The 14430-nt window shown below is 47.1% G+C and overlaps 1 protein-coding gene across 1 annotated transcript in view; it reads right to left on the minus strand.

The window, feature by feature from the left end:
- The window catches only part of ABHD16A (abhydrolase domain containing 16A, phospholipase), a 45583-nt gene extending 31686 nt beyond the window's left edge, over window positions 1–13897 (minus strand). Inside the window, exons 1-3 of the mRNA XM_083724394.1 lie at window positions 13611–13897; window positions 3516–3572; window positions 2013–2079 (exon numbers count right to left, since the gene is read on the minus strand). Of these exons, the coding sequence (XP_083580520.1) occupies window positions 2013–2079; window positions 3516–3572; window positions 13611–13742 (256 nt within the window). The 5' untranslated portion in view covers window positions 13743–13897. The remainder of the gene's footprint in view (window positions 1–2012; window positions 2080–3515; window positions 3573–13610) is intronic.
- Between the last annotated feature and the right edge of the window lie 533 nt (window positions 13898–14430).

Below are 14430 nucleotides of genomic sequence, written 5' to 3' on the forward strand. Positions count from 1 at the left end.
TTTGTTTGGCCCTGAATGGCAGCTGCCTCGTGATGCAGGGCAGTTCCCCGAGAAAGAACGGCGATCTCCCATAAGGAACAAACTATTATTGGAGCAAGAGCATATTGCGCTGGTCCTGGCCCGACAGCACTGTTTGCCAATTAGTTTCTGGGCCCAACTCAAAGCGTTGGTTTTTGACCTTCAAATCCTTAAATGGCTCAGGACCACAATACCTCAGGGATTGCCTCTCTCCATAAAGGTAAAGGACCCCTGGATGGTTAAGTCCAGTCAAAGGCGAGTATGGGGTTGTGGTGCTCATCTTGCTTTCAGGCCAAGGGAGCCAACGTTTGTCCAAAGGCAGCTTTCTGGGTCATGTGGCCAGCATGGCTAAGCCGCTTCTGGAGCAACAGAACACCATGACAGAAACCAGAGCGCACGGAAACGCCATTTACCTTCCTGCCACAGCGGTACCTATTTATCTACTTGCACTAGTGTGCTTTCTGACTGCTAGGTTGGCAGGAGCTGGGAATGAAGCAACGGGAGCTCACCACGTCGCGGGGATTCGAACCGCCAACCTTCTGATCAGCAAGCCCAAGAGGCTCAGTGGTTCAGACCACAGTGCCGCCTGCGTCCCTCCCTCTCTCCATATAAACCTTTCTTTGTGTGCCTCTTCTGTGGGAGGACTGGCAATATTCCGCTTTTGAAGACGCCCACATTACCAGCCCTCGCTGCCTCTGGCAGGAGTGGATTTCACAGCTTTAAGTACGGGTTGTGTGAAGAAGTCCTTTCTCTTGCCCGACTGACCCGACAATATGAAACACAAGGACAAGGGCAGAGTCGCTCCTTGACCCCCCCCCCCCGGCAGAAGCCAGCAGGAAGGTTTACTTATTTATTAAATTTAGATAACTGCCCTTCCTCCAAAGATCTCAGGGTGGTTCACAGGATGAAAATGAGGGGGAAAGCAGGAAATAAAGGGTTTAGAAACAAAAACAAGACGTGGTGCACAGCCTCTGCTGTCAGGGGGTAGTTTTGGCTCGCCAGCAACTTTAAATTTATTTCTCAGGGCACACCAGCAGTTTTCTTGTGGCAACAATAGTGTTTTTCAGTGCAGATTTTAGGATTTTCTGCCCTGACCTTATACCATGGTCAGACCGCCAGTCCCTGTAGCTTAGGGTTGGTTGTGCCAGGTGTGGGAGCCTCCAGATGTTGCTGAATTGCCAACTCCCATCAACCCCAGCGGGCACGGCCAGGGAATGATGGGAGTTGTAGTTCAGCAATGTCTGATGAGCGGTAGCTTCTCTGCATGTGGTATAAAGAACCCTAAGCAGCATGGATTCAAGTACAGTGGTGCCCCGCAAGACGAACGCCTTGGAAGACGAAAAACTCGCTAGACGAAGGAGTTTTTCGTTCTCTTAGCCGCTTCGCAAGACGCATCTCCCTATGGGCTTGCTTCGCAAAACGAAGCTTGCCCCGCAAGCTCTGGGGATAGCGGGGAAGCGCAGCGCGTCTTCCCCGCTGTCCCCAGATCTCTTTTGAAGCAAGGGGCGGTGGGGAGAAGATCGCTTCTCCCCGTTGTCAGCCCCGCAATCTCCGGGGAAAGAGGGGAAGGCGCGCGGCGCTTCCCCTCTGTCCCCGGACGGTCTCCATAGGAACGCATTGATTGATTTTCAATGCATTCCTATGGGAAACCATGCTTCGCAAGACGAAAAACTCGCAAGAAGAAAAAACTTGCGGAACGAATTAATTTCGTCTTGCGAGGCACCACTGTACTGACATGGCGTAAGGCGGCTTCTGCACCTTGTTCATCCTACCAGGCAGCGGAGCTCTCATGTTTCAGATGCAAATCTTTCCAAGATCTTCCTGCAGAGGCCGGGGATTGAATCTGGAGCCTTCCGCATGGAAAACAAGTGCTTTACCAGTGAGCTAACAGTCCCGCACCCCCATAACCTCCCAGCGTCAGAAGCTTTCTAGCGCTACGCTTGAGCCAACAGCACCTTGCCAAAGAGTTTGCTCAGAGAGCAGCAGCCCGTTACCTTTTCTGTACAGGTAAAACACAGCGAGCGGGGAAGAGTAGTAGGAAATGGACCACAGCACGGAAGCCTGCGGGGAGAGAGCAAAGGAAGGGCTTAAGTCACACAGAGAACAGGCTTTTCCTAGGCATTTCTGGGGGCTCGTTGACGAAGGCCCTGGCGTTTTAAGCGACAGAGAGAAGGGAGCCAAGGGAGCCAGTTTAATGCTCAGAGAGACGAGAGAATCAACTCTGCAATGTGCAGCGCTGCATCCATGGCTACTAGCGGAAGCCAAGGGGGACTGGGTTGCGAGTAAACATACTTTCACTGAGCTGCTCCTAATGAGGTCTTGCTTCTCTCAACAACCTCTTAGTAAAAGGTTACATTCTGGGCCAGGGAGAGGTGGAAACCCAAATTCCTCGGGAGGGGCACCAGCTGCCCTACGCCTGATTATGCAGGATGAACGGCACTCTGGATTGCACCATCGTAGAATGGAGGATCATGTGAGGGACGTGTGCTGGGATTCTTGAATGCTTCCCCATGTAAACAAACAAACAGCCCTCCACACCTGTAGAAAACTAGTGCAACAGGGGGAAAGGTTTAATGCATTCGTTCCCTGCCGTGCTAGATTATTACATGCAAGAAAGAAGACTGGTTTTATTTTATTTTTAAGCCCTCAGCCAATGGTTCAGTGCAGAATGTGATCTCATCAATCTATTACCTCACTATGTGCCAGGACTTCAGTAAAATGAAGTAGGAAGGGCCTGGACCACATTGGGTAGCAGATCATGGAATCATGGTTTTGAAAATTGCCCCCCCCCCCACAGAGCGCTTTTTCTGGGGGTACGCAGACCCCTAAACATTTTGTGAATCTTTGTACTTTTGTCCATTTACTGTATTTATTTCCCCCAATTTGAACACACTTTCTCTGTGTGTGTATGTATGTATGTATACACAAACACACACACACATATCTCCAAACCTTCCTGCCAGCAGAAAACAAGCATAGCAGGGACTGGACTATATTCTGGGCTGTCCCTCATAGGCTGCATGGTTTAATATTTAACTTGCAGTAAGCTTCTGGGGTTTCGCTTTGCTTTAACATGGGGGGGGGGGGGGCTATTGAACTACCTGCAAGCTAAGTCAGGGGCATAGGAAGGGAGGTGCAGGGGATACGGCCCGCCCCGGGTGTCATCCCTGAGGGGGGACGGACAAAATGGCACACCACACGTGGCGGAACGTACAGTGGGGCCTGGCCTGCAGTATGCCCAACCCACGCGTCTCTCTCGGGAGTGACGGGTGTCTTGGGGCCCCGCACTGCCTGAAACAGCAGCGTGGGACTTGCGTCCACTAGGCGGACTCCGTGGGCAGCTCACCGCAGCACCCCCCTCTGTGCCCCTGAGTTAAGTGGAACCCCCAAAGCTTCCAATGCATTTTGCAGAACGAGTACACTGCCACTAGGTTGTCTAGAACAGCTGGGAGATAAAGAGCGCACTGGCGGATGGAACGCACTGAGTATGTACTCACCAGCGCGAGGATGCTGTCCGCATGTTTTTCAAGCGTCCGTGGCTGGTAGTAAGATTCCTGTTGGAAGGAAACAAAACACTTGCTGAATTTGGGCTTAGGTCTTTTGAAGAAGGGCTAGAGGAGGGAAGGGAGAGAAGGACGCTTTTCTTTTGAAAAGCTGGTGCATGGTTTTTTTGGGGGGGGTTGGACCTGGTGCCAATTAACCAATTAACCCCCTGCATTTGTATCTGTAGGCAACACGACCCTAGTTCCCAAACGACAGGAAACTTTTACTGATGCTGTATAATTACTCATGTAAACCACAGAAACCTTTCTGATTTCCACTAACCCAGAAATAGTACCTCGGGTTAAGAACTTTGCTTCAGGATGAGAACAGAAATCGTGTTCTGGTGGCGCGGCGGCAGCAGAAGGCCCCATTAGCTAAAGTGGCGCTTGAGGTTAAGAACAGTTTCAGGTTAAGAACAGACTTCCGGAACGAATTAAGTACTTAACCCGAGGTACCACTGTACAGGGGATGAAGGAGGAGAGGGGAGATCATCTCCTCAGCGACAGCCTTTCCCAACCTGGTCCTGCCCTCCAGTGCTTGGGGCTAATGGGACTGGTGGGAGTTGTAGCCTAAGACGTCCAGAGGGCAGCAGGTTGTGGGGGAAGGCTGTCCTATGAACACAGCAGCCATTTGGGGAGTTTAGCCACCATTTTCTTCACGATGACGTATCGCAAGTCCGGGGAATTTCTGGCCCTCCAAGTGAGGCTGAACTACAACTCCCGCCAGCCCCAATTGCAGGGATGGTGGGAGTTATAGCTCAGGCACGTGTGGAGAGCCAAAGGTTCCTCAGACTGGATTTCATCTCAAGCCAGAGACACTGCACAGCTTCACATGCAATATATAGCCAGTTGCCAGCAATGGGGTGGTGCAATGCTGCAGCGGCCAAGGATCAAGGCAGGTGAGTAAGCTGTTGTTGCAGCCTTAAAGAAAGCGCAAAGCGTTCTCTTCTAAATGATAAGGGATTAAGCTCATGCATGCTGCCCTTTGCTCCCTGGCAAATGTGATTAGTAGCTCTTTTTCTACAAAGCTTGATTTTTACGGATACAGAACACAAGTTTCTTCATCTTCAGTGCTCCCTTGCCCAGGTGGAAATCAAAACTAGAAACAGAGTTGTTAGAACTTAAGACTAAGATTTTGTCAAAGATGTATAACATGCTGCTGAAATGGAACACTCAGGATGAAACAGTGAATCTGCTATGATTAAATGGGCACAAGACGTTGGACATAATATTATGTTTGCTGACTGGGAACAGTTATGGACCACAGGTATAAAGTTTACGGCATGTAATGCCTTAAGAGAGAATATTATGAAAATGATTTACAGGTGGTACATGACCCCAGTCAAGCTTGCAAAAATTTATCATTTGCCCGACAACAAATGTTGGAAATGTAAAGAAAATGAAGGTACATTCTTTCACCTTTGGTGGACGTGCCCAAGGATTAAGGCTTTCTGGGAAATGATATATAAGAGATGGGGGGGGGGGGCAACTCCCATCTCTTGCGGGGGTGCAATTAGTGCCAGCACCATCCGTTAAGAGTTTGGGTGTAATCTTCGACACCTCCCTTTCCATGGAGGCGCAGATTGCAGCTATAACAAAGGCAGCATTTTTTCATCTCCGCCAAGCTAAGCAGTTGGCCCTTACCTCTCTCGCCCTGACCTAGCCACTGTGATCCATGCGACGGTCACCTCCAGATTGGATTATTGTAACTCGCTCTACGTGGGGCTGCCCTTGAGACTGACCCAGAAACTCCAGCGGGTGCAGAATGCTGCAGCGAGACTCCTTATGGGGTCTTCGCTGCGAGACCACATTCACCCGGTGCTATATCAGCTGCACTGGCTCCCGGTGGAGTACAGGATCAGGTTTAAGGTGCTGGTTTTAACCTTTAAAGCCCTATACGGCCTAGGACCCTCGTACCTACGGGATCGCCTCTCCTGGTATGCCCCACAGAGAAACTTACGGCCTTCAAATAAAAACATCTTGAAGGTCCCAGGCCACAGAGAAGTTAGGCTGGCCTCAACTAGAGCCAGGGCTTTTTCGGCTGTGGCTCCGATCTGGTGGAACGCTCTGTCACTAGAGACTAGGGCCCTGCGGGACTTGATATCTTTCCGCAGAGCCTGCAAGACAGAGCTGTTCTGCATGGCCTTTGGCCAGGGCACAGCCTGACTCCCTCCCTCGGCAATCTTCGTGGAGCTCTGGCACAATGGTTGCCAGTGGCTTGATTTGAATCAATTTTATAATGAATGATTTTAGAGTGTTGTTTGTGCTATACTTTTGTACTGTTTATTGTTGTTAGCCGCCCTGAGCCCGGCTTCGGCTGGGGAGGGCGGGATACAAATAAAATTTATTATTATTATTATTATAATGAAATGAAAAAGATATTGAAATATACCTTCCTGAAGAAACCAGAGGCCTTTCTCCTGGGCATGGTCGGCCAATTGGTGCCAAAGAAGGATAGAACATTCTTTATGTATGCTACAACAGCAGCAAGAATACTCATTGCAAAGCACTGGAAGACACAGGATCTACCCACTCTGGAAGAATGGCAGATGAAGGTGATGGACTATATGGGACTGGCAGAAATGACTGGCAGAATCCGAGACCAGGGAGAAGAGTCGGCGGAAGAAGATTGGAAGAAATTCAAAGACTATTTACAGAAATCTTGCAAAATCAATGAATGTTAGAACGATGTCGGGTAGAAATTAAGTGGTTTCCAGCTGTAATGTTTAAGAGAATATGGAAAAAAGGTTTAGAAGTAGGTTAAAGCTTATTGATAAGGATTTGCTGAACTAACAATTTGAATTGGAATACAAAAAAGGGAGGTATGAGGAAGTCTGGGAAATAAGTTAAAGGAAAATAGATCAGTCTCTCTTTAGCGCCCCTTCAAAGGCTCCAAATGCCGGACTTCCGGGTTGACGCGATCGGTCTAATGGCGGATTCCCTCCGAGCTCCGGAGGGAATCAGCTCCGCTGAAGACGGGTCTTGCCGCGCCGGCGACGCGGGGACCCTCAGAAACCACAGGTGCTGTTACCTGTGGACTTGGTGACTCAGTGGGCACCTTAAGCGCCCTCCTCGACAATCGAAGAGCCTTTTTAAAGGCTGCGGAGAGGGTACGAGGAGCGGCGTGGTGCTGGGAGTAGACCGCTACTTCAGTGGAGTGAAGCCGCAAGCCATTGCCGGAGAGCGTCAACTTTCTTCCCGATATTTGGACTGGAAACAAATACCCCGTGAGTAGAAGGAAATTCGGACTTTAAAAGAAATTTATACCTTTAATTTGGAACGAACGGGGGGATGTGCTAAAGGGAAGTCCGCACCCCCCTACATACAGATAATTTGAAGCAAGGAGCGAAAAACTAAGATCGGGGGAAAAAACCTCGTGTTTTTTGAGACTGACAAGAGATTCCATTAATTTGTAAGAATAAGCTTTTATTTCTTTTTAAGTTGTGCTGGAGGGAAGAGGTGAATTTTGAAAACTTTTGTGCACCCCCCCCTGGATCCGGGAGCGTCCCGCATGAACCTAGCGTGAAAGAACAGGAGTTTGACAGCTGTCAATCGAGCTGTCAAACGGTTGGATAAAGATAAGAACTGTATTACTTTATATCTCTTTGGTTTAAAGGTGTTACATTTAACTAGAAGTGGTCGGAAACAAAGTAAATAACAGGGTAAAAGACTGTTGGCAAAGAACTCTGAATAATGGCAATCCCCCTAGGGGGGAACCAGTGACATTACAATGGCTGCAGAAGGAAAATTACTAGCAGAAATAGAAAGAGCCTTTTTTCTCGTGGGAACCTTGCAAGAGCAGGCTATGGTTATGGACAAACAACTCACGACCTTGATCTCTAAAACAAGCAATCCTGCTGATGGAAATAAGGATTTGACTCTAAAAGACTCTGCAGCTGAACCAGAAAAGACATCTTTGGAGCTGGTGGAAAAGGAGGTCGGAGGGGGAAAAGTACAGATAAAAAATTTTGAACAGAAATTTACGCGGTCAGGAAACAAAGAAGAAGCTCTTTGGATTATAAACTATGAAAAGACGAGACAGAGGAGAAAAGCAAAGGAGGAAGTCGCCGGATACTATGGAACATTGGAAGTTAAAAGAGCAAAGAAACATAACTGGGACTTCCTCCTCTTTTCTGGCCTTTATGATTTTGAATTTGGGGGATCTTTGGCAGAACCTTGGCAGCAAGTTTCTTCAATTAGGTTTGAACTGAGAGAAGATGAACTGACTGCGACAGACATCCCTCGAGATCTGAAGACCAACAAAAAGGACTACCAACAGAATAGACAGAGAGAGACTGAAAGAGACTTAAAGGCCTCTGATGTGAGGAATCCGGGCTAGGAGTTTCATGGGAGGACAGTTATTTGGGAAGGGACAGATACCTGGGCAGGGAGGGAGGGGGAAAACAGAATCAAAAATTTTTTTTTTATGATTTTTGGGTTTTGTAATTTTGATCTATATTTTAATATAAAAAAGGGGAAATTTATGGTATAAGAACCTTGATCGATCTTAGAAAAAGGATCTAATGTATATAAGAGAACGGGACAATAAAATTGGGCCTAACAAAAAGAATTAAGTTTAAACATAACAAGAATAGGTTAAGGAGAGGAATAAGAACTTGCTGAATTAAACATGGAAATTGGGATGTATGGGGTGGGGGTGGGGGGAAGTCAGGGAAAGAGGGTTATGAAAGTAAGGATATGAAAGCATTTATGTGTGTTTTTTGTTTGTGTCTTTATAAAATGTAAAACCCAATAAAAAAATATTTAAAAAAAAAACAAAGGCTCCAAATGCCCCAGTCTTTGCTTTGATGTTTAAGCAGCAGCGGAAGACGGACTTCCTGTTAACGTCAATCCGCTTTCAGCCAAATTTATTTACGAATTTAAGTTCCAATTCCCCTTTTACTCACGGGTTGTTGCTTTTTGAATCAGTCTTTCCAGGAAAAAAGGTCAGCGTTCACCGACAGCGGCTGTGCGGCTTCACTCCGCAGGAGTAGCGATCGACTCACAGTGCCGCGGACAGGATATTGGATATAATATTATGTTTGAAGACTGGGAGAGGTTGTGGACCACTGGGTTGAAGTTTACTGCATGTAATGCTTTGAAAGAAAATGTTATGAAAATGATATATAGATGGTATTTGACCCCAGTCAAACTTGCAAAAATATACCACTTGTCTGACAATAAATGTTGGAAGTGTAAGGAAAATGAAGGAACATTCTTTCACCTCTGGTGGACTTGCCCTAGAGTGAAGGCTTTCTGGGAAATGATATACAATGAGTTGAAAAAGGTGTTTAAGTATACCTTCCCTAAGAAACCAGAGGCCTTCCTTCTAGGTATTGTCGGCCAGAGTGTGTTAAAGAAGGATCGAACATTCTTTATGTATGCAACAACAGCAGCACGGATACTTGTTGCCAGGCATTGGAAGACACAAGATCTACCCACACTGGAAGAGTGGCAGATGCAACTGATAGACTACATGGAATTGGCTGAGATGACCAGCAGAATCCGAGACCTGGGAGAGGAGACGGTGGAAGAAGATTGAAAGAAATTTAAGATTTATTTACAAAAATATTGCAAATTGTATGAATGTTAAGAAGGATGCTAGAGTATAAACAACTTGGCACCATTGAGTTTAAGGAAGTGAATTAGGAAGATAAGATAAATTTTAGAAATGATAAAAATTTTGGAATATGTTGGTTATATCTAAATTTTCTAAGATTTGAATTAAATGATAGTCAAAAATAGAGGTATAACATTGGAAAATTAGTTATGATGATTAAAAAGTAAGGGGACAAATTTGCTGAGTAAAATTATAACCAGGAACGCAGGAGCGGGAGATGTGAGGGAGTCCAAAGAAGTGAAAAGATCTATGTTAAAGAGATGTGAAATTGTATTGTTTTATTGGCATTGTGATTAAATTAAAAATTGTTAATAAAAATATTTAAAAAAAATAAATAAAGGAAAATAAGTTATGGAAAATTTGTGTGTTTTTAATTATTATTATTTTTTTGGTATTTTTGTTATCTTTTTCTTTTTTCTTTTTGACTTTCATTGTATTAAAATTGAAAACTCTAATAAATATCTTTTAAAAAAAAAAGAACCACAGAAAGAGGGGGAATGGAGCCAGAGTTTGAAATTATGATTGAATAATTGTTGTTATATAAATGAAAATTATAAATAAAAACTTAAAATAGTAGCTCTTCCTCTACAAAGCTTGGTTTTTACGGATACAGAGCGTGAGTTTCTTCATCTTCAGTGCTCCCTTGCTGGGGAGAGGCTGGAGAGCTCAGAGTTTCTCAAAATTCAATAAGCACTAAGCTCACTTCTTGAGGCAGAAAGTAATGACTGGGCTGCATGCAACAAAGTCCTTGCACACGCAGAACAATTTCTGTGAGCACAGCAGAACTTCCCCTCCCTCTCCCGGCAAACCTCCCCCCCCCCAAAAAAAAAACCTGCTCTAGGTTTCCAGCCAACCTATCAGAGCAGATCTGAGGGTGCCGTGGGGGTGGGGAGAGAAGGCAGGAAGCACAAACTGATTCTGCATTTCTGGGAAGCTGCAAGGCACGAGAATTGCACAATACAGGCGAGGATGAAAAGTGAAACAGAAAGCAGCGACTCTAGAAATAAGTACGCCTTCCTTGGTATTGTGATGACTCGATATATTTTAGTGGCTAGATTAACCGTTTGGTACACAACGCTGAAGATGTTGCTTGTTCTCCACCTGCCACCATTTTTATTTATTACCGTATTTTTCGCTCTATAAGATGCACTTTTCCCCTCCTAAAAGGTAAGGGGAAATGTGTGTGCGTCTTATGGAGTGAATGCAGGCTGCGCGGCTATCCCTGAAGCCAGGAGATCAAGAGGGATCGGTGCGCAGCAATCCCTCTTGCTCTCCTGGCTTCAGCGAAAGCCACGCAAAGCCTCTTGAGCGCAGCAGGAGTGCTCCTGCCTCTTCGCTCAGAAGGCTTTGCGCTGAGGCTTCCCGCTCGCTGTCCTGGCTTCTGGCTTAGCCACGCGCAGCCTCTTCTGGGCAGGGGAAGCCTTCATCCCGCTGCCTGGGAGAGGCTGTGTGCGGCTGTCCCAGAAGCCAGAACAGCAAGAGGCTATCCCAGAAGCCAGATCCCTCTTGCTGTTCTGGCTTCTGGGATTCAGAATATTTTTTTTTCTTGTTTTCCTCCTCCAAAACATAGGTTTGTCTTATGGTCTGGTGCGTCTTATAGAGCGAAAAATACGGTACCTCTGTGTGGAGGGAGTTCCACAACTTAGGGGCTGCCACAGATAAAGTCTTATCCTAGGCCAAAGTCACAAGTTTCTGAAGGTGCTGGAGCAACTAGCAGGGTCTCCTCTGCGGATCTTAACACCTGAGGAGGTCTATAGGGGAGGATAATCTGGGGTCTAAGTTGTTTAGAGCTTTAAACGCCGCATGAGCACCTTGAACTGGAAACCAGTATAGCTCTTTTAAAACAGGGGTTGTGCGAGATCCATAATGGAACCTCACCCAGTAATTTGGCCGCTACGTTTTGGATCAGCTGTAATTTCTGAGCTGTCTTTAAGGGTAGCTCCACACAGAGCCAAGTGCAACAATCCAATCTGGAAGTTACCAGAGCATGGAGTACTGGGGCCAAGTAATTTCTGTCCAAAAGGGGCTGTGGCTGGCGAAACGGCCAGAGTTGGAAAGACATTACTAGTCACTGACACCTGAGCGTCCAGTAAGTAAAGGTAAAGGGACCCCTGACCATTAGGTCCAGTCGTGGCCGACTCTGGGGCTGCGGCGCTCGTCTCGCTTTACTGGCCGAGGGAGCCAGTGGCCAGCATGACTAAGCTGCTTCTGGTGAACCAGAGCAGCGCACAGAAACGCCGTTTACCTTCCCACCGGAGCAGTACCTATTTATCTACTTTGCACTTTGAACTGCTAGGTTGGCAGGAGCAGGGACCGAGCAACGGAAGCTCACCCCGTCGCGGGGATTCGAACCACCGACCTTCTCATTGGCAAGTCCTAGGCTCTGTGGTTTAACCCACAGTGCCACCTGCGTCCCACTGAGCGTCCAGCGAAAAGTGCCAAATCTAGGGGTACCCCATAGCGACCGACCTGCTCCTTCCAGGGAAGGGCAACCCTGTCCAAAACAGGCTATCTCCCCACCTCTCTGACTTGAAAACTCGGGACATGGAACACAGACATATTCACAGGATTCAGCTTCTATTTATTGGCCTGCACCCGGCCTATCACCACCTCCAAGCATCGGTCTGGTTTCTCAACTCTCTCTACCGATTCAGTCACCCAGGAACCTGCTTAGCTTCAACAAGGTGGTGGCCTTATGCACCTTCAGATGAGGCTCTGGTTCCTGACCACTGGCTGCGGATGATGGAGGTCCAACATCTGGAAGGATGCAGACTAGGCCCTCCTGACGCAGGGCACCGTACAAAACTCAGGTCAAAAGCAAAATGGCCGTTAAGGCACAGCTTTTGGAAGATGCAGCCTTGCAGCCATGAGTGCCAGGAAGAATATAGGCTAAAGTTAAGTCAGCCTTGGAAACAAAAATATCTGCTTATCCGACTAGACAAGGCAGTGGTGATGTACACAAGAACGCTGCAGATAACAAGAAACATTGAGCAACCTGATTCTCCCAATTCCCATACTGCAAGCTGTGTGTGTGTGTGTTGCTAGCATGTAACCGATACAGCCTTTTCCTCCCAACGGGTTTGCCCAGACAGGCATCAGGAATGAACTAGGACAGTGATTTCCAAACAGGAATCCTGGGGTTTCATGGAAGCTAACTAATTAAGGGACTGTAACTTTGCATGTAAAAGGTTCGGTGCTGGCACCTTCAGATAGTGCTGGGCAATGCTCCTGCCTGAAACCTTTGACAGTGTTTGCTATGAAGTGTCAACCTGGTGCCCTCCATATATTTGGGGATGCAATTCCCATCAGTGCCCCCCAGCACCGCTGGCTGAGTTATATAGGTCAATGGTTTGACGAAGCATAGGGTAGCTTTCTATATTCCTAACCTGTCTGATCTTTGGGAATCTTCCTCATTGACCTGGCTCCAGGTATCCCATCTTCTGAATCTGGGCAGGTAGGGACTGTGGTGGCAGCCTGCCTACAGAACACCCTCTCTTTTAAAGATATTGGAAAGGCACCATCTTCAAAAGGTTGCAGATGCCAAGTACATTAACTCTCTTAAGATACTGGAAATGCACCAACTTTGAAAGGTTGCAGGGCCAAGTGCATACACTTCAATTTCCCCAGGCCAGGCATTTGGATCGACTCCCCTTCCAGCTCGCTGACTGCTTGAAACTGCTGTTCGTTTTGCTATTATTCTCTCTGCTTTTCCTTTCTTAAATTTTAAAATATTGCTTCCATTTGTTTCTTATAAATGAGAGGTGCATTGAGGGATTTCACACAAAAACACGAGGCTTATCTTTTTTAAAAATAAGAGAAACAGATTCTCACCAGGCGCAGCCTATTCACCAGGGGCAGCCTATTCTATCCCAACAGTGCCTTGTCAAAAAAAGTTACACCTGTTGGATCTTTGCAATGCAGCTGTAAGGATATTGTGGCAATGCTAGTTTTGAACAGGGGAGGGGAAACAGAAGAGGAAGTATTGTACAAAAGGATGCAACATTCCAGCTATTGTTCTCCATTCCTCCTTCAAGGCTAGTCACTGTTTTGGAAAACATCCCCAAGGCCGGAATAATCCGTCCCCACCCCCGTGTTTTATGATGGCCTCATCCCAGAAAGGTTGCCCCAGACCCTCAGTAATGACATTGTCCACGATGGGCCTGTGCCATGTTTAAATAAGGGGCTCAGTAATTGGATTTTTTCATACCTCTTCCCCCACTCCCCCCCCGCAATCCTAATGGTATCGCCCACTGGTATCCCGGACTCTCCATGAGACTTAGGCTGCTCTATGATGACATCAAGGAAAGCAGGGCAATGCCCACCCCCTTAAGAGTAATGGTTTCGCCCCCCAACCCTATGAAGGTAAAGGGCGACGAGGGAGATACCAAGTCTCCGAAAGGGGGGGGGAGAAAAGAGTTGATAGAGCTCACCCAAGACGGTTCTAGCGGGGCCTGCGACGTGTCTTCTGCCTCGGCCCTGAGGCGACGGGGTCTGATGGGGTCCCGCTCCCGGTAGACCCGGTACAGCCGTGGGCCCAGAATGCAGCTCAGCAGCTTCGCCATCTTGGGACGGACCTGAAGCCGAAACGGCACCGGCAGGGAGAGGGTGGGGAGGAGCTACATTTCCGGGTTTCGTACAGGAAGGGAACCGGGACAAAAGACTTCTGGTCTCCCTTTCTTCCCAGAACGCGATTCCGGCGCCTGCTCTTCCCTTCTGCTTTCTAGGGCCGCTAACGCAAGGGGGCATCCGCGTCGCTCTAGCCCTTAAAGGAACCGCAGCCCTATTTTGCTTGAGAATAAATCCCATTGAATTTAGTGGGATTCAGTTCCAACCCTGCTGAGGATGTTTAGGCATACAGTCCAGTCCCAACCTTATTTACACAAACATTGTTGTTGTTATTGTTGTTGTTGTTGTTGTTGTTGTTGTTGTTGTTATGATTATTATCAGTGCTTTTTCTGGGAGGGGGGGGACACAGGGGTAGGCATAGCCCTCAACATTTTGTGAATCTTTGTGCTTTTGTCCATTTACTGTACTATGTTTATTTCTCCCGATCTGAACTATAAAATGGTGATTTTCTTGAGTCAAAATGAGAGTACCCCTAAACTTTTTTTTTAAAGTAAAAAAAGCACTGATTATTATTACACTGGACAGAAATCAAGGCATGGGTGTAACCAGGATTTGTGTGGTGGGGGAGGGGGGAGAACCTGAGTTAGTTAAGTATTTTTTTATTGTTTTACATGATTTAGGTGG

The sequence above is a fragment of the Podarcis gaigeae genome, assembly GCF_964106915.1.
Source record: "Podarcis gaigeae genome assembly, chromosome: 2".
Classification (NCBI taxonomy): Eukaryota; Metazoa; Chordata; class Lepidosauria; order Squamata; family Lacertidae; genus Podarcis; species Podarcis gaigeae.